This window comes from Clarias gariepinus, chromosome 5 (assembly GCF_024256425.1).
Source record: "Clarias gariepinus isolate MV-2021 ecotype Netherlands chromosome 5, CGAR_prim_01v2, whole genome shotgun sequence".
In the NCBI taxonomy this organism is placed as follows: Eukaryota; Metazoa; Chordata; class Actinopteri; order Siluriformes; family Clariidae; genus Clarias; species Clarias gariepinus.
In genome coordinates, this window is record NC_071104.1 from 32,211,443 (window position 1) to 32,237,840 (window position 26,398).

General features: G+C 39.6%; 1 protein-coding gene across 8 annotated transcripts in view; it reads left to right on the plus strand.

The window, feature by feature from the left end:
* The window catches only part of LOC128524047 (plakophilin-4-like), a 137,231-nt gene that overhangs the window by 58,040 nt on the left and 52,793 nt on the right, over positions 1–26,398 (plus strand). For 6 of the 8 annotated variants that reach the window (XM_053496332.1, XM_053496331.1, XM_053496333.1 and 3 more), the window contains 2 exons: positions 18,336–18,448; positions 23,916–23,953. In XM_053496332.1, the coding sequence (XP_053352307.1) occupies positions 18,336–18,448; positions 23,916–23,953 (151 nt within the window). The remainder of the gene's footprint in view (positions 1–18,335; positions 18,449–23,915; positions 23,954–26,398) is intronic. The other 2 variants (XM_053496329.1, XM_053496335.1) reach the window with 1 other exon arrangement.

A 26,398-nucleotide genomic window follows, 5' to 3' on the forward strand; every position in this document is an offset into this window, starting at 1 on the left:
AGGAAACGGGTGAAAAAGATTCATGGATCATTACAGTTTGTGATAAAAGGATAATCCTGCCTCATGGTGGTTTTCCTCGCTGATCAAAGCTACATTGGCCCTTTTTTCTGTTCTGCTAATACATCGCGAAGCATCCTTTCTAGTGTAGCTACTGCTGCTGATGTTCGGTCTGTCTGTTGAGTACAACATTTCCTTATTTAAATTTAAAGTGTGAATGTGTGTTTTTTCGCAGGAAGACAACTTGTTTAAAACTGTAGCAGAAGACCATTGGCATTATGTTGAAGGATTCTCTGTGAAATGACGGGAATCTCGTGGGCAGAAAAAACACACAAATGATACGATACATGAAAAGGGAATTACTTCCTTTTAGTGACATGCAGAAGATGTATTTTGCTAAAATACAAAATCATTTTTAGTGTGAAAGTCACTAATGAAAAGCGATGCAGTTTGAGTGTTGGGTTGCAGATTTTTTCACCAGTTTGATGGCTTTTCTATTTTAAACAGTGGAATGTGATTCCAGCAGTGTGGGTTGCTTTTAAAGTTGGATCACTTTCACTTTTAAGATCACTTTCACTAGTTTAATTCTGTTTAAAAAAAATTTTGCATGGTACTTTTTTTTTTATTTAAATACCTTTTATGTATTGAATTTCACTTCAAAATAAATGAATGTGTAAGAGCTTGCATATCGCTTTGGCACAGAATCATATCTGTGGTTTGCTTACATACATGGTTTAACTCCAGATTGCTGCAGGCTACATCAGTAAACATCAGAGTTTGGCAGCTTAGCTGTTTCTTAAATGAGTGAGCGTTTAAGCCGTCCTAATTAAACCACTTTAAACTGGACATACGCGGACAAATAACTTAGGCGAAGATTGAACACGGGCAATCATTACCTCCTTAACGTTCACCTCATTATGTTTTACGATCACCCTAATGCGCTTGCCAGAGCAATCAGGTTTTTTGGGGCTCACAGAAGACGTTGGCTACGAGTCGGGTGCGTGAGGGCCCGTGAGGATATCTCACAGGAGGTGTAATGGGAGAGGGGACTGAGACTGAAACGTACAGTACACATCAACAGAAAGTGTTGGCGTGAGAGTCCTGAGACGTGCTCGAGCTCTAGTCTGTCAGAATGAAGCCACTCAGCCTCATATGGAGTTTTAATAGATTATCTGGGTGTGTCAGTGGGAAGCAGAGTGTTTCTGACAAACCGCCGCAGCCCATTCAAACGTCCAAACGTCCCCATCCCTCACTTCCTGTCAGCAGCGCCTTTCTTCAGTCTAATGCAGGTTATGGCGTTGAGTGGCTTTATTCCTGTAAAACAAAAGCAAGTCCTGTTTAAAGGGCCATTTCTTTAACAACTTAACACAGGTCTCAGACCTCTTCAAAGTGTGTGCATTTGTGTGTTAACGCTCCAGCTGAAATGCCCTGCAGATTTCGTTCTTTCACATTCTTCAATCTTGATCTGTTTCACCGCCCATCACCCCCCTTCAGTGTCTATGTAAATGTGGGGGAGTGGCTTTTCTCATATGAGGTCACAAAGAGGGAAAATCCAAATCTAAGGGTGTTGATTTGTTCAAACCGAGTGTAAATTAAAAAATATACATTTTCTGAATGTAAGTTAAAAATTATTAAACGTGCATTTTTGTGTAATAGGTCTCCTTTAATGTGCAGTGCTTGTGAGAGTAATAAAAATGTATATCACTTTTTTTGTGACAAGTCAAACACAGACTAATTAGCAGAAAAAGGGCGAAGCGTTTTTTTTTTTTTTTTTTTTACACGAGTGTGAAATGTATTCAGTGGCCTTAGGTGTGTTTGTCCATGTGTTAAGAGTCGCACTCGCGCTCTCTCTCTCTCTCTCTCTCTCTCTCTCTCTTTTACTGAGGGATCTAATTACAGAGAAACAGGAAAAGATGTCATTTCTCAGACAAGCCTCATTACCACTAAAATAACAAATATATTTACATTTGCTTCCCTTTAAAGCCATCTGCCCGCATACAGAAATTATCCTCCGTCCCTCACCTCCTCTCTTTCTCCTCTTGTCTTTGCCTCCTTCAGTTTCATTTTCATTTCATTAAACTTGAATCGCTTTAGCTAATTAAAGAGAAACTGGGCTTCCATCCACAAGTCCAGCGCTGTTTTATTCACTGGAGAGTGCTGAGCCATATGGAAGGATGATGGACCGTCTATTCTGGGTTTTTTGCTGACTCATAGATAGCGAAGCTACTCGTTATTTATTTACAGTGGAACCTCGGATCACGAGTAACGCGGTTTACGAGTGTTCCGTAGGACGAGCAACGGTTTTTAATAATTTTTGTCTTGAAAAACGAGCATTGTCTGAGTTTACGAGCACCGAGTATCATGTTTCACGCATGCGCTTCTTGTTTTGACACCGAGCGTCACGTCATTACAAGTGAGAAAACGGTTTTTCTCTCTCTTGCAGCGATATTGTAGGTAATCGTCTCTCCTGCTGGGTGAATACACACGCTGTGTGTGTGTGTGTGTGTAATGTGCGTGCACACACACACACACACACACACACACATTAACAGAGAGACTGTTTTTAAAACCGTTCAAAAAATTAGCAAGGAACATCGCTAGTCACACTCGCGTGAGCGCATACTAACGGGATCACTACTGTAAAGTAAAACAACAACAACAAAAAAACCAAATTAAACAGCTCCTCACCTTTGAAAACAGTCGCGACAGGGAAGGGTTTGTGTGTTTGTTTGGCAACCTGTAGGGGCACATACATTTGGAAGGAGCACATACTTTTTCACGGCACTGTACTGTACTTGGGGCTTTTAACTCTAAAATGCGTTGTATCCAACATAATTATTTTCTTTAAAGAAGAAATAGGGCTGTGTTCTTATGAGTAAAGGTCTGTCTACATACAGTATTTTAAGACGAGGCACAGGATGAAACAATACGGTTCATATCGATATCGTTTGATGTTGTCCAACATCAAGCAATTTTTTTTCCCTCTGAATCCATTCCAACGTTTGCGTCTCTCATCTGGCTCCACTCTTGTTCTGTGCTTTTGTGCAAACCTGGTGTTTACAACTTGTGCTGTCTTGTTGAAGTATACTCTCATTCTAGCACTAACGGCTACACCTAAAAAAAAAAATATATATATATATATATATATATATATATATATATATATATATATATATATAATGTATAATTTAAGAATTTGAGATGAAAATACAAGGTGTAAAATATTCTTTAGCACAGCATTATTGGCCACAAAATCTGCAGCGTAAAGATTGTGTTATAGTGCGCCACAAGCTATTCACAGCTCGAAAAAGTAAGCAAGCGTCAGTTTATCATGCCGTCAATATGGATTTATTTCTCTGTATAACACTCCGGGAACTCTGCAGTCACCCTCAGTATAAAACTTTTAATCAATTTGTTATTATCGTTGATAAGAACTAATGGATCATTCACAGAGATAGACCTATTTTTTTTTCTTTTTATTTAAAATAACTTATTTGTATATTTTTGTTTCAAACAGGAAATGAAACCGTTCTTCGCATCTTCAGTCAGTTTTAATAAAAGTGCTCATGACGTCTCAAATGTGGCTGAACACATTGTCCATTTCAAAGAAAATTCTCTGATGTATATCGTGTATCAATATTCCGTCTCAAAACGTTTTCGTTTATTGCTTTCCAATGCATTCATTCTTTTCCTCTGAGCTTTCTCTTTCTCTCTCTCTCTCTCTCTTGCTCTCACCCATTCCAATTCTTTTTTTTTTCTAATCCATCCTCCTGTAATAGTGACTCAAAAAGGAGCTTTGAAAAATATCCTGCTTGGCCGGATTGATTATCGTTTCCTTCTCTTGTCTGTTTGACGGAACACTTTTGTGCCCGGTGGGATTTGTTTCATCGCTCGTCCTTCACACACACTCGTCGCCTCTTCACGGCGATACACGCAGTGCTAATTATCACCGAACCGTAGCACTCTGGTTCCCAGAGCCGTGGCATGCAATCTTCTCCGGAGCTTATTAAGAGGTATTATGATCGATATAGTCAAATACATTTGAAAGCTTTGCTCTAATAAACTCTCTTGGATGGGATAAGGCTGCATAAAATGGGATCACCTACAGCTTGCTTTTTGTCATAAATCTCCAAGACAGTGACTCTATAAAAAGCTTTCGATCGCGCTACCGATTGTAAAAATAATAAACGGCAGCAACACAACTGTTTAGTGAACTTTGGCTCCAGTCGCTGTGTGACTTTTTTTTTTTTTCCTCCTCCTCGATTTGGCTCGCTGTCATTTCGACGGCACACACGTTGAAATGATTTAATACCAAAATCCATGTGCGATCTGGCTGACGGTTTTGACTGTTAGTACAACATGTCAGACATAACAACACGACTAACAGATGCTGACCAGCAGCTCTCCGATCTTAAAGCTGAGCTCATTTTAAACAGGGATACATTGATATTGATCTTATCTTTGTTTTTGTACTGGTTTATAGATTCCTGATAGATTAATACTAAAAGAAGTAGCAATCATGGGAATGTTAGAACATTTTATTTACCTGCTGCATATGAAAAACAAGCACAAGACACAAAGTACATTAGCTAGCTACTGTATGTTATTCATCACAAAGAAATCCATAGTTGTAAATTATCAATAGCGAACATCAGCAACATCGTGCTGGGTAAGAGCTGTTATTTTCACTTAACTAGCTTCACCAGTGGCGTCACCGTGCCGCATTGGTTATCACTGTCGCCTCGCTAATTGGCTTTCCCAAATGCTAATTGGCGTTTACTAAAGTAGTAAACTTTTTATACTGTTTTGTAAAGTCGAATCATACATAAAATATGTAGTGCGTGTTCTTATATGTCTCGTATGTGAGAATACTATTCCAAAAAACTACAAAAAATATCTAAAATAACAATAATTTGAAGCATGATTTTACGCTTGGGGTTTCTCTATTATGAATACGAATTGATAACCGCTACTGTCAAAAATACATGGCAGGCTCGCAGGCACTATGTATTAAGCAGAAGATTTTGCAAACTATGCATGCGCTCATACTGTTTGGCGTGTTTAAAATATCCGCTAACTGAACCTGATAGAGAAAGAAGTAGGTTATTATCAATCTGGTTAAGTCAGAGTAAAGCACTGCTCTTACGATATAACAGCAACTAACTTGTGCAAATCGATCTATCTTCTGCTCAGTGTATCTTTTTACCCCATAGGGTATAAACTGAGGACCCAACATAATCACACACCTTAGCTGATAGAAGGTTTAATGCTTCGTTTATTATCATAACCAGTATTTTTATCGACATAGAACTGAGCCCTTTCAACCTCATTGTCAAAAACATTTACTTTAGCCTTTTAGCCTTTACCCTGAGTGTTTGTTTTGTGCTCTTAGCCGTTGGTGCACATGACCTTTTATGGAGATTTATGGGCGTCACTAAATGCAAATAAGAATGCAATGTTGTACTTTCTGGTTGAGAGCACAGGTATGAACATACTGAGCGTTTCTTTCTTGTAACTATGCAAATATTTCCGTACAACTTTTGCCCAACACCAGCGTTTCTTCTCTGGTAGCATGAATCTAATAAAAATAATCAATTTCTAAGTCATATTTAAGAATGAATCAGTATCCACTCAACAACATATTGAAAATCCACAGCTAGATGATTGAATAAAGACCCTGATTAGCACAACAAAGACATAATCAAGACGGGTGTCGAATTGCAAAACGATTGAAAATGTAAAGTAAATATAAATATTAAAGCTGCGCTCTGAAAACATCTTACCCTGGATATTAGGTGTCCCTATTTATGCGAATCTTCTCACAGGTGTCTCGAGGACTTTTAATTGAGACCGACTGGTGAAACATTTACATCAACTCACCGCGTGTAATCAGTGCTCAGCAATCTCCAGGGTTTGTTCAGGGTGGGCTGAGAGCCACACCTGCTCCACTGCTACTCGGCTGTCAGATCCAGGACACCGGAGGCCTTCCATGAGTTTGTTTGCTGGCAGGACCGAGGCTGTGAGAGAAACGGATCAGCTTGTCTGGACTGAATTTGTGTAGCTCGAGGATGTTTTGCGTGCGTGTGTGAGACTGGGACAGCTGTGCAGATTTTCTCTTCAGTGTTCTCCGCAGCTCTCCAAACTAATCTCATCATGATTTCCTCTTTGCAAGCCAGAGATAGTCTGAGTATGTAACAGAGAGGTGTGTGTGTGTGTGTGCGCACACAATCACCCAGACTGCATTTACGTCGGATGTCAGACAAAGTGCCTTCGGGTCTCAATCCTGTCTGAATGGAATTGTAGCAACACACTGAGGCTGCTTCTCATATTTCCCTCGAATCAGCGCCGCTGCTTCTTGATCTTCAGATGCCTCGCGCTCATTCGTAGCCGTTACCACTTTAACCCAGCGGAACAGCTGTAGCTCATGGCATAGCGATGATGTCTGTGGACGAACGCTGATTAGCATATCAGTGCTGCGATGAAAGCCATTCATTCCAAGCCTAATGAGAGGCTTAGAGCACTCAGAACACTTCTTGCACTAATGCTTCACTCCACACAAACTTCTCTTTTAGCCTGGGGCTTGCCAGTGGCTGGAGGATCTCAACCAAACGCCCAGTTTCTCTAGCAGAAGTGAATTTTTTTTTTTTTATGCTGTTCCAGCGATCACATAAGCAGATCATTACTGTTGACATCTCTAAATGCTGTCACGTCACAATTCAGCACCATTTTCAGTTCCTTGTGCCTACAGATTTTTTTTTCTACATTTCTCCCAATCTGTTTCTCCACATACACCGCAAGCTACACTGTCGCTCAAAAGTTTGGGATCACTTAAACATTTTATTGTTTTCCGAAACGCACACAGAATCATTCTGAATAGACAGAATAGCAAAAGAACAAGACATGCTGACATTGTGAGAGTTAGAAATAATAATTTTTGGTATAAATGATGAACGTGTTCTTCAAACTTTGCCTTCATTAACAACAAAAAAAAAACCACAACACCTTTTGCAGTAATTACAGCCTGGCAGACCACAGGCATTCTAGCTGTCAAGATCTTATCGCATCTGATAATATTTATCAAGATAATCTGATGAGATTTTACCCCGTGCTTCCTGGAGTATCTAACTCCCACAAGATGGATCAGCTTGATGGAGTGTTTCTCCGTACCATACGGTGGACTGATTTTTGTTTGTTTGGAAAAAGTAAAAATTTGCAATTCATTCCAAATTTTTATGAGCAGTAGTTATATGTCGCACTGTGATCCAGCCTGTCATGTTTTTTCCTTTTCCTTTTATCTAAATGAACTTTCTGAACTTATTAACCTTTTTTTGTAGCCAAATGTTTGTAGACACCTGACCATAATGTCCATATGTGCTTTTTTTTTTTTTTTTTTTTTTTTTTAACATCCGGTTCCAGATTTAGGCTCCTCTTTGAATTCTAGGAAGGATTTCCACTGTAGCATTAATGAGGATGTTGGATGTTGGAATTAAGCAATTTCCCTCTGGGATTAATAAAGTTCTTGGATGCGCTTCGGTTCATCCCAGAGACGTTCAGTGAAGTTTAGTTGAGGTGGGCTTTTTTTTCCAGTTTCCACTTTTTCCACTCTAACATGCAACTCTGGGTTTACGCGACTGCATGCTCTATAATTCTACTCTGTCAATCACAGCAACATTAGCCAATCACAGACTTGTGTGGGTTCATGTATGCAGAAGAGGGCGGACAGCGCTTTCCTCCAAGTGTGTCATGTAAAAACTGCAGCTGGCTGGATTCACGCGTCGCAGGGGAAGCGTGTGTTAGTTTTCACCCTCTTTGTTTGGCTCATGATGTGAATGGTGGATGTGTATATGGAAAAACTCCAGAGAAACTCCTCTTACACTTATGAGTGAATTCATTTATACAAGATGGGATGAGAATAGTGATGAGCACTCAGGACTTACATTGCTTCTCCAGGGGTAGCTCAATAGTTAGGGCATTGGACTAATGATCAGAAGGTCTGAGGTTCAAACCCCACTGCCACCATCATGTTGTTCCTGTTGGGCCCTTGAGCAAGGCTTTTAAACCTTAACTGCTCAGATGTATAAAGGGATGTTAAAAAATTTAAGTCGCTCTGGGTAAGTCAATTTAAAGGAGAAGCACTTTAGTTTAGTTTACTAGTATATTTGTGTTCTTGTCTCAGTTCTTTGAGAGCGTGTAGGTAAAGCATCACTCATGAAAACTGATTAAACGCCACATATACTCATACACACCTCTGTCAGAATTAAAACAAGTTACATGCTTATAGGTTTCTCTTGCCGATGCCTATAGTGATCCAACAAAGAGACAAGTGAAGGGACTGCGGGACACACTGTCCCGACTGTAAGAGCTGACTACAGTGATCAGCTCACGCACAAATAAAAGCACACATTTGCAAAAATCCACTAGTGCATCAAATAGATTACAGACACACACACACACACACACACAAATCATTTGCACATGCGCGTGGTACACTAAATTACTCAGCCTCCAACACTAGCATGGCGACTGATTAGGCTGAGACTGATTTGGCTAATTATACACCTGAAATGTAAGCTGTAAATCTTGCTAAATGAATCCAGAGTACGTGCGAGTAATGCGATTGGGTCCTGTGTGGAAACTCTTTTCTCTCGTTTCCCACACTTGGTTGCTGATTAAAAAAACGCCTGTGCTATTTTACACAGATAAAGCCTCGGGATGTTTAAATAAAGATTTCGTAGTAAAACTGACACTTGGAGTGCACCGCTGTAAATGCCTAGAGGCTCACACCAACCCCATGCCTCGTCTTATTATTTTATTCATTTACAGACATGAAGGTCATTGTCTATTGTTTGTTTTTTACTATTCCTCAAAAAGGCATTTCCCCTACGATCTTTATGCCCTTAATCATAAATATACACCATCACCCATGATGTGTTAGTGTGTGTTTGACTCAGAAGCTTTACTAGCTACAGATTTTGCCATGTTTAGTCAATAATTGTAGAACCACCAGTGTTCACACAAGAAGGGCTTTTGACTGACTTGGCAACAAACAAACCACAGACCTTTTTCTCTATTCATTCGTCTTCTAGACCGCTTTATCCTTCATACAGTCGCAAGGGACCTGCAGTCTATCCAAGGACACTTGCAACACGAGGTGGGGTACACCCTGGTGGACAGGGTGCTAATACACGCCAACGCGTGCACTACACACACACTACAGGCAATTCAGGAATGCTGATTAGCCTAATCATATTCTCCCTGTGCTTGGTGGGTTTCCTCCATGTCCAAACTCCACGCACGCAGATCTGAGGCAGGAATCGAACACTCACTACTTTGCTTCAGAATGGTAAATGTGCCACAGTGCTTAAACGTTTTTCTGTTCCCTTTTGTGAATTCACTTGAAGTCTGGAGAGATTGCAACTTTCACCGTTTGGTCCAGGTTGCAGCCAGAAAAGCATATGAGAACAAATCTCAGATGCTCTTAACCCTTTTCCACCAAAGTGAACCAGGTGCTCGTTTGTAGGCTGATTCAGAGCCAGCGCAATAGCGAACGTCCAAAGGAACTGGCTTTGTTTTTTCCACATCACTGTATACGTCCGTGCACGTCTCTACTTTCTTTAACTAGCAGTGCTAGCGGGAAAAAAAAAAATGCTAGCAGCAAGCACAGCAACATCATTCCTAGAAAGCATTTGAGCTGTCCAATGCATATTGAGTATAATTTTTTTATAGCGGTCAGTAATTTTTTATTTGGTCAAGATTATCCTGCCCCCAGTTTTTGACGTAAGCACGGTTCTTTGTTCTAGCCAGCAAAGTGTTGGTCCCGAAAGTGTTTTTTTTTTCCCCCCCTGTTCTGGGCTGATGCTTTGCCTGTCTAAAAACAAAGAACTGGTTCGAAATTGGGCACAGTTTCCGGGGTATCTGTATGCCAAAGGGGTGGAGGAGTACATGGCTAACGTAAAAAATGCTAAACTAAAGTTAGGGAGACTTCTAGCGAGCGTCCGGTTTAGCACTGTGCTGCTAAATCACACACTCGAACGGAATCTAATTATGCAGAGGTGTTCAGTGTCTCCGACAGCTGTGGTCCTGGGGTTTCTGACGCACTGTTATCTATGACAATGGATTAAAGTACAACAGCTAAAAATAGTCAAGGCTCTATTTCAAAGCCAGATCTCTTTCTTTATCAGCACACAGTTTGACGTCATTCTGTGCAAGCTTTAAGCTCAGGAGGTGGGAGCTGCGGCTCAGAGAACGAAGTCATGAACATCAGAATTGCCTTGACAGGACTGATGATGTTTGATTTAAATCTGCTACTTCATAAAACCCTTAATGGACAAATGTTATTAATGAGATAAATAATGTACTAGATGATAATTCTACTTGATTAGCTACATTAGTCTGAGTGTGTGTGTTTGTGACATGGATGATTTTGTGCATGGTGGTCATTACAGTATGGCAATGGTCACTACTCCATAGGGGCAGATGGAAAGCTGGAGGGAGGGCACTGCTACTTCCTGTTGGCAAAACTGGGATAAGGAAGTGGGGGCGTGTACCCTGGTGTGCTTATGCACATACACACACTAGCAATCAAACCTGCTTCATTTTTATCAGTAATTATGTATCTACAATAGAACTGATTACTCCAGTGACGAGTGATGACTGATTATACTGTAGCTAGAAGACGAGGTTGAGCCGCTCCAATAGTCGTCCATTAAACTCCATTTTTATTCAGCCATTGAACTCACACCCACGAAAAAGAATTAATAGACTTCACCTCGTGATTTACACCTCAACTGATGGGGATGGCTCAAGGTGTGATTTATTAAAATAATTCATCACAACATTATTTTGTCAAAACACCCAATACCAGATCCGAGCAGAGAACAAACACCACTCAGGTTATTTTCTTTTCTCCGTATTAGTTTGATATTGGAACAGTTTGACTTGCTGCTTCAATTCTGTAAGGATTGAATGCGTCAAAGCTTTATGCTTAAATGTGCAATAATTTTTTTTTTTTTTTTTTTTAATGTACAAATAACCTGGAAGTTTGATAAAACATGATCAGAAATTCACAGTAAGTGACAAGGTTTGACCTGGTGGGCAATGTGAATAATCTTTTTATTAACTAGTATCAAAGGCAGGGGGTTGAGTCAATCTCACTTTCACCGGTTTCAATAAATTAGTCTGGGAGCACAATAATAAAAAAAGGCTATGTTGTGAAGTTGTCTTGATAGTGGATAATCCTCAACAAAACAAGTTCACAGTCCAATACAGTGAAAACAGCTCTGAGATATAAAATGGTGTCTGGGATTTCCCTCTTGATTTAAAGGCACAGAGACAACACTGTTAGATTTCACCTGTCTACTGTTCCCTAGGCTGAGTTATGGTTTTTGGCCACATGATGGCAGTGTGGGGAAAGCGGACAAATTTATAAAAGTGGATTGCTGATGATTTATATCGTGTCAAAGGTGTATAAGACTCACTTTGTCAGACTTAAGAACAAATCTGACTTACGAACGTGCTCCCAGAACGGAACTTGAACTTGAACCTGTGTATTAGAACCAGAACAGCTTTTGATCACAGTAAAATTCATCTCCCGAGCAAAACAATATATATTAATAACAATATAAAGTCAAGTCAGACATCATTTGGTGTTACATCACAAAGTTACAAAATTGCAGGAGCCTGTTCAAAATTACTGCGTTATCTATCGGCTAACAGGCTCTCATGTTCTGTCCTTGGCTACGGAAACGCGAGACTCAGTGTAGATCATGTCCTATGTGCGGTAAGCACATCACAATCCAAAAGTTCAAAGAAAAGGTCAGTGCCTCTGTTCAGCAACCACACCTTTTTCGCCTGCTCAATTTTGCTATTTTAAATACATCACAGCAAGATGAAAATCTCCCAACTTTTCAGAATGCTACAGGCGCACTGCCAATCATGTGACCACAATAAACCAATTTGCTTCAATCTTTCGGTCCTCCTGGATTAGAGTTGCCATACGGCTCTGGTAAACACTCTGTTTCATACACTCCCATTCAGGGGCTTCTCCAATCTGAGAATTCACATTCTTCCACAGTCTTTGCTCAGACTTTGTTACTCCCCATCTTAGATATAGGTATAGAAGGAAGCGGAGGAAGAAAAAACTTTCAGGCTTTGTATTCACCCTCTTTATATTTATGATAACACATTTTATTATGATGGTATACAAACTCTCACACCAGAGACTATATCCTCTCACTGTTCGTGCAAAATACCCAATAACTACTTTAACACTTTATGACTCATTATGAAGATAATAAAGACCCCACAGTTTGCTACACATACGCTTCCTATTCCATAACGCCAGATAATTAAAATGAAGTTCACTAATACAGCATTCGTTTTAATTTAGAATTTTAGCTGGATAAGTATTAGTTAAGTATGATGAACTGTAAAGCTGTTTAAAAACAAGCTGTATAATAGTGGAGTATATGAGGTGAATCCTATACAGTGCACTACGTACTGTAGGGTATAAAACGTCACATTTTATTCCCTATTTAGTGAACTTCCGTACGGAAAGGAATCAAACCTGTAGTAGGTAGTGAGTTTTTTTTTCGAGGCACAAAACAAACATTGTCAATTCTAACCACCACTGTCAGATCTTTATTTGTCAGTTCCACACATATCAATCGCTTTTATTTTTAAAATCAGCGCAACAACTTTTATAAAATTGTGTGAAATAACTGCCTGAGTCGCCACTGAGCGAACCAACTACTCCTTCTAAGCATAAAAACCCACTCGCCGGACTACAGATATTGGATTTCGGTTTGTGCGTTACTCCAAATAAACCTCCCTTGAGCAGGATATTGAACATGAGGAAGAATTAGAACGAGACCGAGGAATAAAGGAGCGTGTCGTCAATCTGCCGTGTGTAATTCCACAAGGATGCTGTGCGCTCCAGACAGTGCGAGTTTGTTGGCACATCTTGTTCATAGAGTGTGAAATTAGTTGTTTTGTTTAGTATACACCGCTCTTAAACATCTTCCATTGCCTTTCTTTATTCTCTTTGTAATTAGGGTTCGCATCCTTAAACCCCATCACGATAACTTCCGCTCCTTCAAACCCTCCGTTTCCAGACTTTAGTTTGTGACATTTATGCTCATGTCGGATTTACTGTAGCTGCAATGAGTTATTCAGGAGGAAATCGTATCTATGCACTGAATGAATGTGTGTCAGATGAAAAACGTGTAGTATCTAAATATTTGCAGTGTAAAATTTTAATATGTTATGCTTTTATTGTTTATACAGAACCGTGGTTTTGTGGTTTCTTAGAGCTTTCTCATTGGCTTGGCCGTATGCAGAGTGGGTGAGAAACTCTCTGGAGGCCCGGAATGATGTATAGGAACCATTTTAAGCATCATTTTGAACAATTTCCTAAAGAAAAATGACCTATTATTCATAAAAAATAAATCCACTGGCTTGGTAAGAGCGCGCATGAGACAGCCAAGATTTAAAGGCTCCCCTTTTGACTGTTTCAGAGGAAATTGGCCATTCAGATTGACAAAGAAAAAAAAAAAAGAGTTATGGATAGACAGTTTGTCCATTGGTGAGAAAACAAGTCAGCAGCTGTAGAGAGGGGGGGGGGTTGATGGGGGCTGTGGCTTAAATGCCAAAACTAACTGAGCATTTATGGGATGTTTTTTTTTTTTTTTTTTTTTTGGGGGGGGGGGGGGTTGTAAATAGTACAGGGTCGTTAACCAATCTACTACTGTGCCATTGATTACGCTGTCATAGATAATGATTTGTTAAATAGCAAGGAGACAGGATAGCTCAATTAAATTCTAAACAAAATAAGCATTCTATGGGTTGGATTTTGGCGCTCATTTTGATCTCTAGTCAATTCAACTAAATTTTATTTGTATAGCGCTTTTAACAATTGTCATTGACGCAAATCAGCTTTACACAATCAAAGGAATTATTTAAGTTTTATGGAATGTGAATGTGTATGAATCAAAATGGTCAGATAGTCCCTGGTGAGCAAGCCGAGGGCGACAGTGGCAAGGAAAAACTCCCTGAGATGGTAATAGGAAGAAACCTTGAGAGGAACCAGACTCAACAGGGAACCCATCCTCATCTGGGTGATACCAGATAGCAGGAATTGATCTGCATTCATACTGTGTGTTAGTTGGCAGCCAGTTCAGTATAACAGTTGATATTAATTGATGTTAATATGGAGTCCAGGTAGTTATTGGAGACTCGGGTAGACTTGGGGAAAATTCCAGACCTAAACTATCAAGCAACTGCGGCAACGTCAAGTCCTCAGAGAAACAGCTGTCAACATCAGTCGAGGCCAGAACCGTCTTCTACTGTAGGTAGAGTGAAGCCGTCCATAAAACATGTGACAAGATCTATTCAAACCTGAACACTGGTCAGCTCTCAAATCGAGTAAATTTAAGAGTTTTTTTTTTCACTGCTGACAGTTTTGCATGTTTTTATAAACCACACTGTTGGAATGGTTGAGTAAAGTTACATGTAAAAGTATTGGAGGCCAAACCAGGCTAAATGTTTTAGACCGGGGTCTAGGAAGTTTTGGTTTCACTCATTTTCTCCATCCTCATGTGCATCATGAGATTCCAGTCACCGCTTAAACGCTGCATGCGATACATCATTCAATAATGCAGTTTAGCCACTGCCTTCAGATACCAAATGCACACTGAGGGCTTGTTCATGCGTGGTATTAACGTCTGGCTCACACTGTTCAGTCACAAGAGGACATCTGAAACGCATATCTCTTTTATAACCTGACATTTTTAAAATGTCACGTTTAAATCCAGGCAGAAATGTCCTTCAAATTCATCAAACCTCACTTAACTGTACAGGCTGTTTTACTAACAGTTTTATTTATATAGCGCTTTTAACAGTTTAGCATTTTAACAACGCCCATTATCTTCCTAGGAAGAAACCTTAAAAAACTCAACAGAGAAACCCGTCCCAATTTAGATGATATCCGGGATTAATCTGCAGTCCTACTGTGTGTTAGGAGACTGGAGATTCAGCATGACTGAGAGGGGTTTAAGTTCATATGGAGTACACTTTCGTTATTGGAGGCTCAGGTACAGAACCGTTTGTGGGAATTTCAGCCCTGAACTATTGAGCTGTCTGCATCAGCCGAGTCCAGGTTCAAGTGGAACAGTCCTCAGTCACCACACACATCCCGAGCAGACCACACGGGGGCCTCCATGTGATGAGATCTCTAACCAGAACCGGGCCACTGGGATGATTTTGTTCAGGGACCAATTAAGACAGCATAACTAAGAGGGAGAGCCAGACGAAAACAGAGACATGAGGGAAGACAGTATGCTAACGTATCAGTTCACCACAATACTCTCTGCCCATGAGTCCTCCAGAAAATACCCTGCAGGCGCGAGACCACAGTGTTACTAAGCTGCCACTGTGCCAAGTTTTAAATATTCTCATAATATTCTTATAATATAAAGCATTACAAGCAAGAAACAAGGCTGTAGATAAACCGTATCCATCCATTGTCTATACAAGTCTCACACTACGGGCAGTTTGAAAATGCCAATCAGTCTACAACACACATCTTGGGACAGTGTGGGAGGAAACCCACCAAGCATGCAGAAGAACATGCAAACTCCACACACACCACTGGTGTCTTTAAACCTGCTTGACATGTTGCAGAGTTTAAACAGCAGACAGCACAGGCACATTACCCGGACCAGCGCTTTTATTACAAAGCAGCTCCTACGGCTTCGGGGTAATCATGATCCTGTGTTAGTTTTAAGTCTGGTTTTACCCTTGTATGGATCTGTAGCTGGTCAGAACAGGAGCCTCCAGGGGTGTGTCAGAAATGTGTGTGTGTGTGTGTCTCTCTAAATGTCTACATGGACACAGAGAATGTTTTGTATTTCCCCAGGAAACTGGACTAGATGTTTTGGATTTCCAAAAAAAAAACAAAAAAACTATCTACACAGCATCGGTGTCAACAGGGAGAGATTAAACAGAGGATGAGAGAGTGAATGAACAAGGGGAAGAAAAGAAAAGACAGGGATGGGGGTGGAGCGATAAACCACACTGCAGGCTGCACTTTTCCGCTCATGCACACTCGCACATGCTCACACATGCTCACACACTCGCAGCAAAGCCAGACGGGAGAGCGGGAGGTGAGCGTACGAGTGGAGTGTAAGAGGGCTAATTCGAGTCAGGTCACATGAAGAAAGGTGAGGTGCACGTGCATGCTGTTTTCTGTGATTGTAATCAGGGTTAAAACAGATGCGAGTGATGATCAGGGCTGTGATTTATTCATGTCCTCCGTGGAAAAACCTGTTTGCTTGTAAAAGTTGATTATTTTTGTGCTTCTTTTAAGCTGTAAGTCTGTTCAGGAATTAGCAAGTCTGCAAACATGTGGCTGTAAGTGTGTGAGAGAGAGAGAGTGACCGTGAGAGAGTACACTGCAGTGTGTGTCGCCCAATCTTAAGTCCATTTAGATTACAGGAGTTCGGATGCACTTAAAGAACAAAGTGACCCAAGTGTACATCGTGCACTTTGACCCTGGTTCTTACTCCATCACTAAGGACATGATGGTGTCTGATGGCTTTATTGGGGATAATGTACCCAGTTTATAATTCTCCAGTTTTCCAGTGATGTGCTGAACAATTAACTTATCGTTCCTGAAGATGAAGCGTTAAACTTTGTAGTTCAGTGCAATTGTGTTCTTTTTTTTTTTCTTTTTTTTTTCTTTTCGAAGGTAGGATTCATCAAATTAGGTCATGAGAACAGTGAGATATTTGAAGTTAAGCCAGAGTGCGGTGCATTAATTTACATTTTGTCACATTCACAGTCATACACAGTACAATATGCAGTGAAATGCTTGTAAGCCCGCCAGTGACCTTAAAAAGAAAATACAAACTATACATAAGGAATAAATATTAATAAAAAGAAATAGGAAAGAAAATAAATTTAACTAGTAAAATAAACAAACTGTACAAATGAGGGCATAATAAAAATATTACAAAACATAGAAATATAGGAATAAGGGGGGGGGTCATTATTTTTGTGCGACAGCGCAGCTTGGATAATAGTTCCTCCTGTAACCTGAATGTTTAAAGTTAATTCACTCATGCTAACACGTTATCGTTTCTATAGTTACAGCTCATATACATGAACTCGCATGGCAGTTGCACCACGTAATCTAATACTAATTATAAGTAGATTTATTTTAGCCGTAAACATATCTGTTCTAAAGTTGAAGAAAAACGACTAGCGTAAAAGTATTTTCAGTAACATGGCAAATGATATGATTAGAGGCGTGTCCAGGGAGCTCAGAAATGTTTTAAAACTTCAAGACCATTTTCCTTGCTTTGATCAAAAGCGTTGAGTAACATCGGTGATTTAATCCCTTAATCCGACTTGAAGAACTATATTGAGTCAAAGCATCCAGAAAGTGAAGTGCAGCAAGGTAGAGGAGAAAAAAATTAGCTTCTTCTATCAGCGCAGGCGCAAAATTCACTGTATGTAGTGTAACTAAAACTATTCGTTGGGTTTATGATGATGATGATGAGTTCGCTAAAATGTTGTACATCAGGTGAACTTTAAACCGTGCGTTATATCACAAGCTGACTCCCGTCTGGTCAAGAGTTTCTCAGTTCTAGGACCTGAAAAATAAATAATGATCATCAGTATTATCTCATGAAGTGCTCTGATTCTTCTTCGTCATTCATTCCAGGGCAAACCACCAGACTTTCGTCTAGGCTTTTGATTTTTCTGCCCCCTAGTGCACACTTCAAATTCAGACTCTTATTAGGATGCACTTTGTACTAAACTTTAAACCGTGTGATTAAATAAATCCTTCATTCACGACTAATCCAGCCATCGAGTCCCGAGTGTCAGTACTTTTTTTTTTCACTCTGTCGCTCTTGATGTCTTCAAAGCAGTAAAACCGACACTCGTCTGTAACCTACCTCATGATTCATGATAAAGTAATGTTTGTTTATCCACCACGTTTGTTATTTATTTATTTTTTCAAATCATCACAGAAGTGTGTGAGTCACACTCGCGCCTGTGTGTTTGTGTCGGCTCCATTAGCTCCATGTGAGATCATTCAGAGGAGAGCTGGAGAAAATTCCCAGCATTTCAGAGCAGCTATATTCGTTTGGTTTCTTCTTCTCCTAAATCAAAGCACGAGCACAACACGGCACAAACTTTTGCACTCCGCCCAGCTGATGATCAGTGCCAAATGCCTGAATGTTTAAATGTGCTGAGGCTGGACATTTTAAGAGAAGAATGTCAAGTAAAATACACACGAGTTCTCAAGTCTTTTTGTCTCTCTTGTGTTCCTGTAGGAGCTCCAGTTTGAGAGGCTGACCCGGGAGTTGGAGGTGGAGCGACAGATCGTGGCCAATCAGCTGGAACGATGCCGACTGGGGGCGGAGTCACCGGGAGCTGCGAGTGGCAGGTAGAGTACACACACACACACACAAACACAGGCACACACTCAGCATGACTGTAGTTCTAGTCCACAGACCAACAGATGCCCTTCTGCAGTAAGTTTTTTTTGTTTGTTTTCTAACTAATCCACTATTTAAATGATTTAGTAAATGTATGTGTGTTGTTTAGCACCGTGGACAGTTTGTTTTTGCATGTAACATGTCCTAGCACGCTTTCCATGCTCCCACTTGTGTAAATCCACACAGACCCCAGGGTTAATGCGAGTGATTTGGGGGGAGGCTTTCCCAAAATGTGGGAGTTAATTTCTGTACCCTCAGGCACACACACTTACACACACACACTCTTGCCCTCGAGCTCAGCTGTAATGAGTCTGATTGTATCGAACAAATCATTTGGACGGAGTGATGGGTCTGTAAAGGTTTTTTTTTTTTTTTGTTATGCTTGAATGCGTGCACACACACACACACTCCTCCATGAAGCTCTTGCTTGATTCTTGCATTGATGAGCCATAGTAATGTTGATGCTGCCATGTGCCCACACTAACAACAGTGTCTGTGCATCATTATGTAGTCGTGTATTACGAAAATGTTTTGTTTAGAACATGTGAGAGTTCAGGTTTTCTTCCCATCAACTTTATGGTTAGTTTAATGACGAGCATCAGTTTCAACAAATGCAAATGTTCTTGATTCCGATGCATTAAATTAGAAGATCATCATTAATTGATTGAAGTATTTCTCAGTCTGTCTGAAGTCTAAACCATTTAATGCTTAGATTTTAAGTCTTAAGAAAGCAATGTTTAATATACTGTATGAAAAAAGGTAAAAACAAAAAAAAATACAGAATAGCAGAAAGGAATGATGAGCAAATTTTAGTTGCTAAATTGCAAACTGTAAGATGGTGATTGTAATCAGTTTGTAAATGCGAAATCATTCACGAAATCACGCTGAAACAATGACCAGCCCTAAAATCATCATCACAGGATTGAGAGAAGACGTTTCCTCAGGAGCTGCTGTGAGAATGCATCGCTGTTCATGTCGAGCTGCATCGGGATCTTGTGTACTCTGTACCCTGAAATCCATTCATGCAGTAGTACTTCTACATCCCTTAGTATGATCTCCTCCTCTTCCATTCCCCCCTCGCTCACTCTATCACCGTCCTTAGCCACAGCCTGCACAAGATAAAACCGGTTCTCCCTTTCAGTCAGATAAACAAACGAGCTGCAGATCAGAGATCAGAGCCAGACCCCCCATCGAGACCAAGGTGTGCATGGAGGACTCGGTCTTAATCACTCGGGGGATATACACAGTCCCCATAATTATCATCTTCATATGCTGCTGTGCAGATGGTGTGTGTGTTTGTTTGTGGTGCAGCTCTGGATGAGGCACAAGACAACATAGTGTGGAGTCAGGTGTGAGTTTACCCATGTTTACGTCCATGTTTACGTGTGCATTCTGGAGTGTGATGTGTTATTCTGGGAATCTGCGATATATTCGAGCTCTTGGGCTCGTCTTCATCCACCCGCTTTGCCTGTACAGAGCACACACACATACACACACACAGGAGCAATAAGTGCCTCATATGAGGGTGTATAGATTAAATAAAAAAAAGGCTGGGGATGAAAAGTGCAAGCAAAATCTAAAAAGAGTAAAAAGGCAGACAGCGTGAAATTCAGTTTTAGAGATAAAAGTGGAAATGAATAGTTGGATTCATTGTGTGATCGAGAGATGATGTATAGAGGGATAGGGGTTAATAAATAATCTCCCACATCGGTAGTGTATGTATATCTAAAAAAAAAAAAAAAAAAATTCTTTCTTGCTTTTAAAATGAATCTGCAAACGTTTTTACTCACGTAACAGATATGATGAGAGTCTGAATTATTTCTGAAGTGGTTAATATGAGCTGTGTATTTCATAAAAACTCTTCAAAAGTCTTCCCAGATTAAAATGAACGAGAGAATTGGTAAAATGAAAGAGAACTGCTTTTGCAATAGTAGGAATTTGTCCTCATGTGCCAATTGAGATCTGTTGGGGGGAAAAAATGTGAATAGCTGATCCCGTTTAGCTCCAGTGATGGAACGTGGATTAAAAGTATTGTTTGGTGTAAAGCTTTATTAGAAGGAACCGAATTAATGTTGATATGTCTGTTTTAAAAAAACAACAAAACACAAAGTATTTCTTAAACCTGGCTGTGACTTTCACCAATAGCTCTGCTTCAATAGTCCATTCTCTGTACAATGGTGCCCCATCCGAGCTTCTGATGTCTGCCATCACTCGGGCTTTTATGTCCTTCTGCCTCCGAGCAATCACCGACTCCAGCCTTCACCGAACCCCCAAAGCTTACTCCATTCTCACATGTCGCCACCAAAACATGCTTTAGCAGTTCTTTACTCCTTTACACACACACACACATTATCATGCACGCATAATACAGATGACACATGCTGCCCCCATGGGCAGTTTAACAGGCCGTTCACACCTCAGCTGATACCAGTAAACGGCCATCTTTTCATTTGGGGTGCTCCAGCGGAGCGGGTGATCTCACAGCCTCTTCTTTTTAATTTGGATGTAAGCTCATTTGCAGTAGCCAGGGGCAACAGGACGGACGACTCCGGTACACGCATAGCAATAATGCCTTGTTTTTTTAAAGGTTACTGCGAGAGATGATGAAGCTCGCGCTTAAACAACACGCATCAAGATGTGCCAGGCGATTTTATTTATTTATTCGTAGTTTACTCACTATTGAGAGTTAAATAAGGCAAAAACATGCTTGATAAAATCCTTAAGTTTTGTAAATGTATTTAAGAACTTCCTCGCCACACAGTCACTCATAGATTGTAATGAGACTCCAGGACTTTATTAAAGTTAATGTAATAAGTCTAGATTCATCTAAGCGTTAACAGTGTTAGTTAGATGTACAGTATGTTGTGTATTTGTTAGTCTGATCTCAGGATCTTAATTAGGATCTTTCACAGTTCATTCATACAAGGTTAAGATTTAGTCATTCTAAGGTGTTTAACATTTTCTTGCCATTTTAAACTAAAATAGTATGGTTATACTACTAATAATGGTAAACTTTTACTCTCAGCATATGTAACAGTAACTTTAGTACAGTTACAGCGTGATGGTTATTTAGTTAAAAATAGAAAATTACAATTTGTTCTTTTTTTTTTTCAGGAAAACGTAACGGGTGCTCTTAGGGTGCCCCTACTGTTGTTGTTTGTTTGTTTGTTAAAGAAAAGCAAACACTTTACGCTCTTATTAGTGTGCTGTTCCTCTTCAAAGGAATCCAAACAACCGCTTTCCCAAAATTTCTGTTTTTCTGATTTGGGACTAGGCAGCCATATTGCCCTCAATCTTTGTGTGCAGTGGGGAGGGGTGACTGCAGCAAATGCCCCGAGCCACACACACACACACACACACTCTCTGATATCACAGGCAGTACTTTGACTTGTGTCTTTCTAAGTGTCTTTCCTGAGCCAGGAACAAACTGTTTTCAGTGTTTTGTCTCGGAAACATCTGTGCATCTTAACAACCCCACTGCACAGTTTCTCCAGGAGTTGTGTTACAGCTGTGTTAAACTATGTTGTATACGATGAGTCTATGTTTTGTTTAGTTTTTTTTATTTGCTTTATTGAATTTTTTTAGATTGACAAAATATTTCTATACAGTTCTTACAAATTCAATTTATCCCAAATGATACATGAGAAAGGAGAAAAAAAGAGGAGGGATTGTTCTGATTAGATGGAATTATTTTTGCAATTATGTGTTCATAGAGATGCCCTTTTCGTGTGTTTGTCCATGTGTGTTTGTTCTACTCACTGGCTTTATGATTTTTGTTCAAACCTTTGAATCGCTGAAACCTTGTACCTTATGACTTTACATGCTCTTTGTAATCTGTTGCAATCTTTTTTTTGTTTGTTTTTGTCTTTTACCATTCCCTGTCCTTGTACTTTTCATTCATACACTAATTATTTATTTATTTATTTAAACAGAAAAAAAGCGACAATTACACATTTGGTTCTTGCCAAATTTTCTCGCCACAAAGTTAGAAGGACGTTGAAAATGTTGAGTTTGCCTTTATATGCCGTTACATAATTTACATACAGTAGAATTTTCTTTCACTGGAACGAAGAGGCTGAAACCTGTTTCTGCACAACAATCAATGCCCCGGTGTACAAAGCGAGCTCCGTGCAGACACAGTTAGCCCTGACCTCAGCACCACTAAGCATGGACTTCAGTGCTGGGCATCCATCAGTGCCGGACCTCATTAATAATGCTCCTAAATCTAATGGGAAGCCTCCTCTCAAGAGCGAAAATAATTATAAAGGCACTAAATCTCTACAGAAAGAAAGCACACGAGTCTGACAGTGATGCGTATCTGACACAGCAGTTCCTTCAGGTGTCCTTTCACACTTCTATACTCTTACACAAGCATGCTTTTTTTTTGCGTGTGCTTCCCAATCAGTGACCCACTTCGATCTGATCTGTCTATTTTCACGGTAACACAGTCAGTGAAGTATTATAACAGTCAGTGAAGTATTCCCTGGTGGATTTTTCAGCATGATTTGTTTTCATACTGCAGGTTGATTCTGTCCTGTTTTTGCTTGTATTTTTTAATCAAGTCAAACGGTTGCCTTTTTTTCTTTTTATCATATATTAAAGACTGTAAAGTGCTAATGCACTAGAGCACGAGTCGAGTCTCAGCGATGACTTGAGTAAGTGTCGGTCTGAATGCTTGACCTGTCATCGCTCCTTCTAGCACTCTCTCTGAAGAGAAAATCTCACAGCCAGAGCGAGAAAAAGCTATATATAAATATATTTGTATTTTATTTTCCTGAGGCCGAATGGTGTGCGAGAATGCATTTCAGAGAAGCCGTCGGGACGAAATCGCCACCGCCGTATGTTCTTAGCCAACCATTATTTCAGACATACGTGCCAACACAGCGAGGTTTTTCACCTTTACATGCTGTGTAATTATGACTCTGCTTGTGCTTGCCTGTTTTATGGCTGCTAGCAGGGAGCAGTCAAGAGGCAGCGAGGCAAATGCTTTTCATTCCTAGTGCCTGGCTTACACCGTACATACACCAGATACGCTGCACAGTGTAAAGATTTGCGCTCTTGACTAATTTGGTGAGTTTCAGCATTTAGATTTGATTTCGATATTGCAAAAAAAAAAAAAAAGGCTGCTGTTTTAGTTTAAAGTCCTGACATTGTTGTGAGAGCTATCGTGAAAGTATTTGCGTTGTTGTGTCTTCCATTTTTCAGCTCATGCTTTGATTGGGTGTTTTTTTTTATTTTATTTTTTTTTTGGTTCGAGGTGTAGATAACTCTTGCAACCTTGATCCTTAAAGCACATAACAGCACTTCTTTTCATTGGTGTTTTTCCAAAAGGCATACATGCTTCAATCCATTGTACATACAAAAGATTTCTGGTTAATTTCACTTCTTTTATTAATTCTGTTTCTTTCTTTCCAGCAGTTCTTCTGAGAAGTCCCTTCACTGGAGACCTACAGGTAAAAATTTAAGATTTTTTAAATCTTTTTTTTAAAAATCTTATTCAACAAAAGACCAAGCAGCCATGTTCATATAGCTCTAATGTATTTATTGTTTCGTAATATCTGATTTGTTGCGACAGAAGTAAATATATTTGTCTTCATGTTTAGTCTTCTATCTGATTATCTACTCGAGGGTACGGAAATACCAAGAGGATGTGCAGGATCAGATCGGATTTAATCAGGAACAACTCGACTCAATTAACATTAATGCAAGGCATTAATGCAACTCATACCGATAATCGATGGCATAATGCATCTCAGTCGAGACCTTAAAATATCCTCGCAGCTCTGTGTTTTAAAGATTTTTTAAACAAGAACTGCATATTTCCTTCTCATTTCCAATAAATCATCAAAAGAACCTGTTGCTCTGACTGACAGTCAGTGATAAACGTATGTAAAACATTTCAATATTACAACAAGTAATTAAAGGGTGGACAGTCTGGTCGAAATAAAAAAATGTAACATCAGTTAATAACTGCCAAAAGTAAAATATTTGGCCTGAGGGAACGAGGGAGTACAGCAAGACGTTGTGCCCGAGACGAGAGATAAGTCGCCGTATCGATCGCGCTAATGCATGCCGCCGCCGCTAAATAGATTTAAACCCGTACAATTGTAAACGAATTAGAATGGGGACACTGGGACATTAGCATTAGCTGCACGTCATTGCCTTTGTTTAGCCGTGTTATAATAAATCATACTAAGTACTGCTCTGGGTCTAATATTCCACCGATGCCTCATTAGTGTAACCTCTTAAATCTCACTGCTGTGTAACCTTTCTAATATTATTAATAAAAATGACATTTTGGCTGCAAGCACAAATAATTTCACACAGTCGATAGAAAGAAAGAAAAAAAAACTCTCACACACCACATTTTCGTACCACTCTGCAGTGATTACAGCATTGAATTAGACTAACGTCTTTAATAACCGCTCTGACGCCATGCTGTAGAAATGTCCAGCCCATGAACCTGCGATTGATATTAGTGTGAGAAAGTCCACCGAAATAATACTTCATATAGCAAGAAACAAAATGGTGCAGCGTGTCGGCTTTAGCGTCATTAGTGTCCTGATTATACGTTTCATAAGCTCATACAAACATAATACTGATCTCTTATTGTTTTCATGCTTTTGTTGAAAATTTCAAGGCACCCAGCTGTTGGAATGCGCAAAGCTAATGTTGTGACTGACTGACAGTGTGTGTGTGTGTGTCCATTAGACGGAGAGAAAGAAAGAGCTGTTAAACTGTTCCTTAACTAAATCTTCATGGCTTATCATGTTTCACAAGCTAGAGATGGAACGTCATGTTCTCATAGGTTCACACGTATATGATGTGTATAAGTGCAGAAACACTAACTGAACCCCACTTCAGAACGATTACGAGTTCTTTAAAATTGTTTCTAACGCTTTTGGAAAGTACTCGATCCCCCCCCAATTATAATTACACCAAACAGGGAGAGATAAATAATTTTATAGTTCTGTATATAGTTTCACCAGATTTCTTGTTTAAACTTGTACATTTTCCGCGTTATAGCAAAAAGTTAAAGGCGGGATTTATTTACTTATTTTTTTTATCGTCAGTAGGATTGATTTCTTTTGAGTCTGGTTTTTCTCAAGGTTTCCTCCTCATGTAATCTCAGTTTTTTTTCCTTCTCACCATCGTCGCTTCCAGCTTGCTCATTAGGGACAAACTGATAGTGTATATGTTTTTTTTTCAGTGTAAATCCTAAAATAGTCCACATAACGTTTTTACATAAAGACAATAGTTTATTTGTTAACTAGCTAGTATTGTTTCAAGACAATACAAGTAATCACCAAACATTACTTGAAACTGTGGTTTGATTCCATATATTAATGTATTTGTAACTGTGTCTTAGAATAGCTTATCGAGCTAGCTAATTATGAAGAACAATAAACACTGCTTATGAAGGAGAAGCCACATGACGGTGTCTAAAGATGGAATGAAGTTCTGGAGACGTCACATGATCATATCGTATAAATCATTCAAATTTTTTCTGGTAAAATTTTTTTTTAAATTTTTTTTTCCTTTGCCCAGTGATGGTTGGATTGAGGAACTGGTGCTGTAGAGCTAGCCATTTAGAAATGTACCTACTGCGCTGTATTTATGTCAGAATTGTGAGATCCGTATTGAAACTATCGTACTGGAGAATGTTTTGTTGCGCAGCTTGAAAATGCTGGAAAATTGCTTGAGTCTGGGTTAAATCAGGGATCTAAACATTTAGCAAAAGAAAAGAGATAAACTTTTCTTTGATTCAAATTCAAATCAGATACTTTCTGCTATATGTAACAATGGAGTCAGTCAGTACAAGTCTATGGAGGTGATACCTGGAGTGTTTCTGGAGATTTTCTTTGTAAGTAGTTTAAACCTGGTTGTTTAAAAATGTG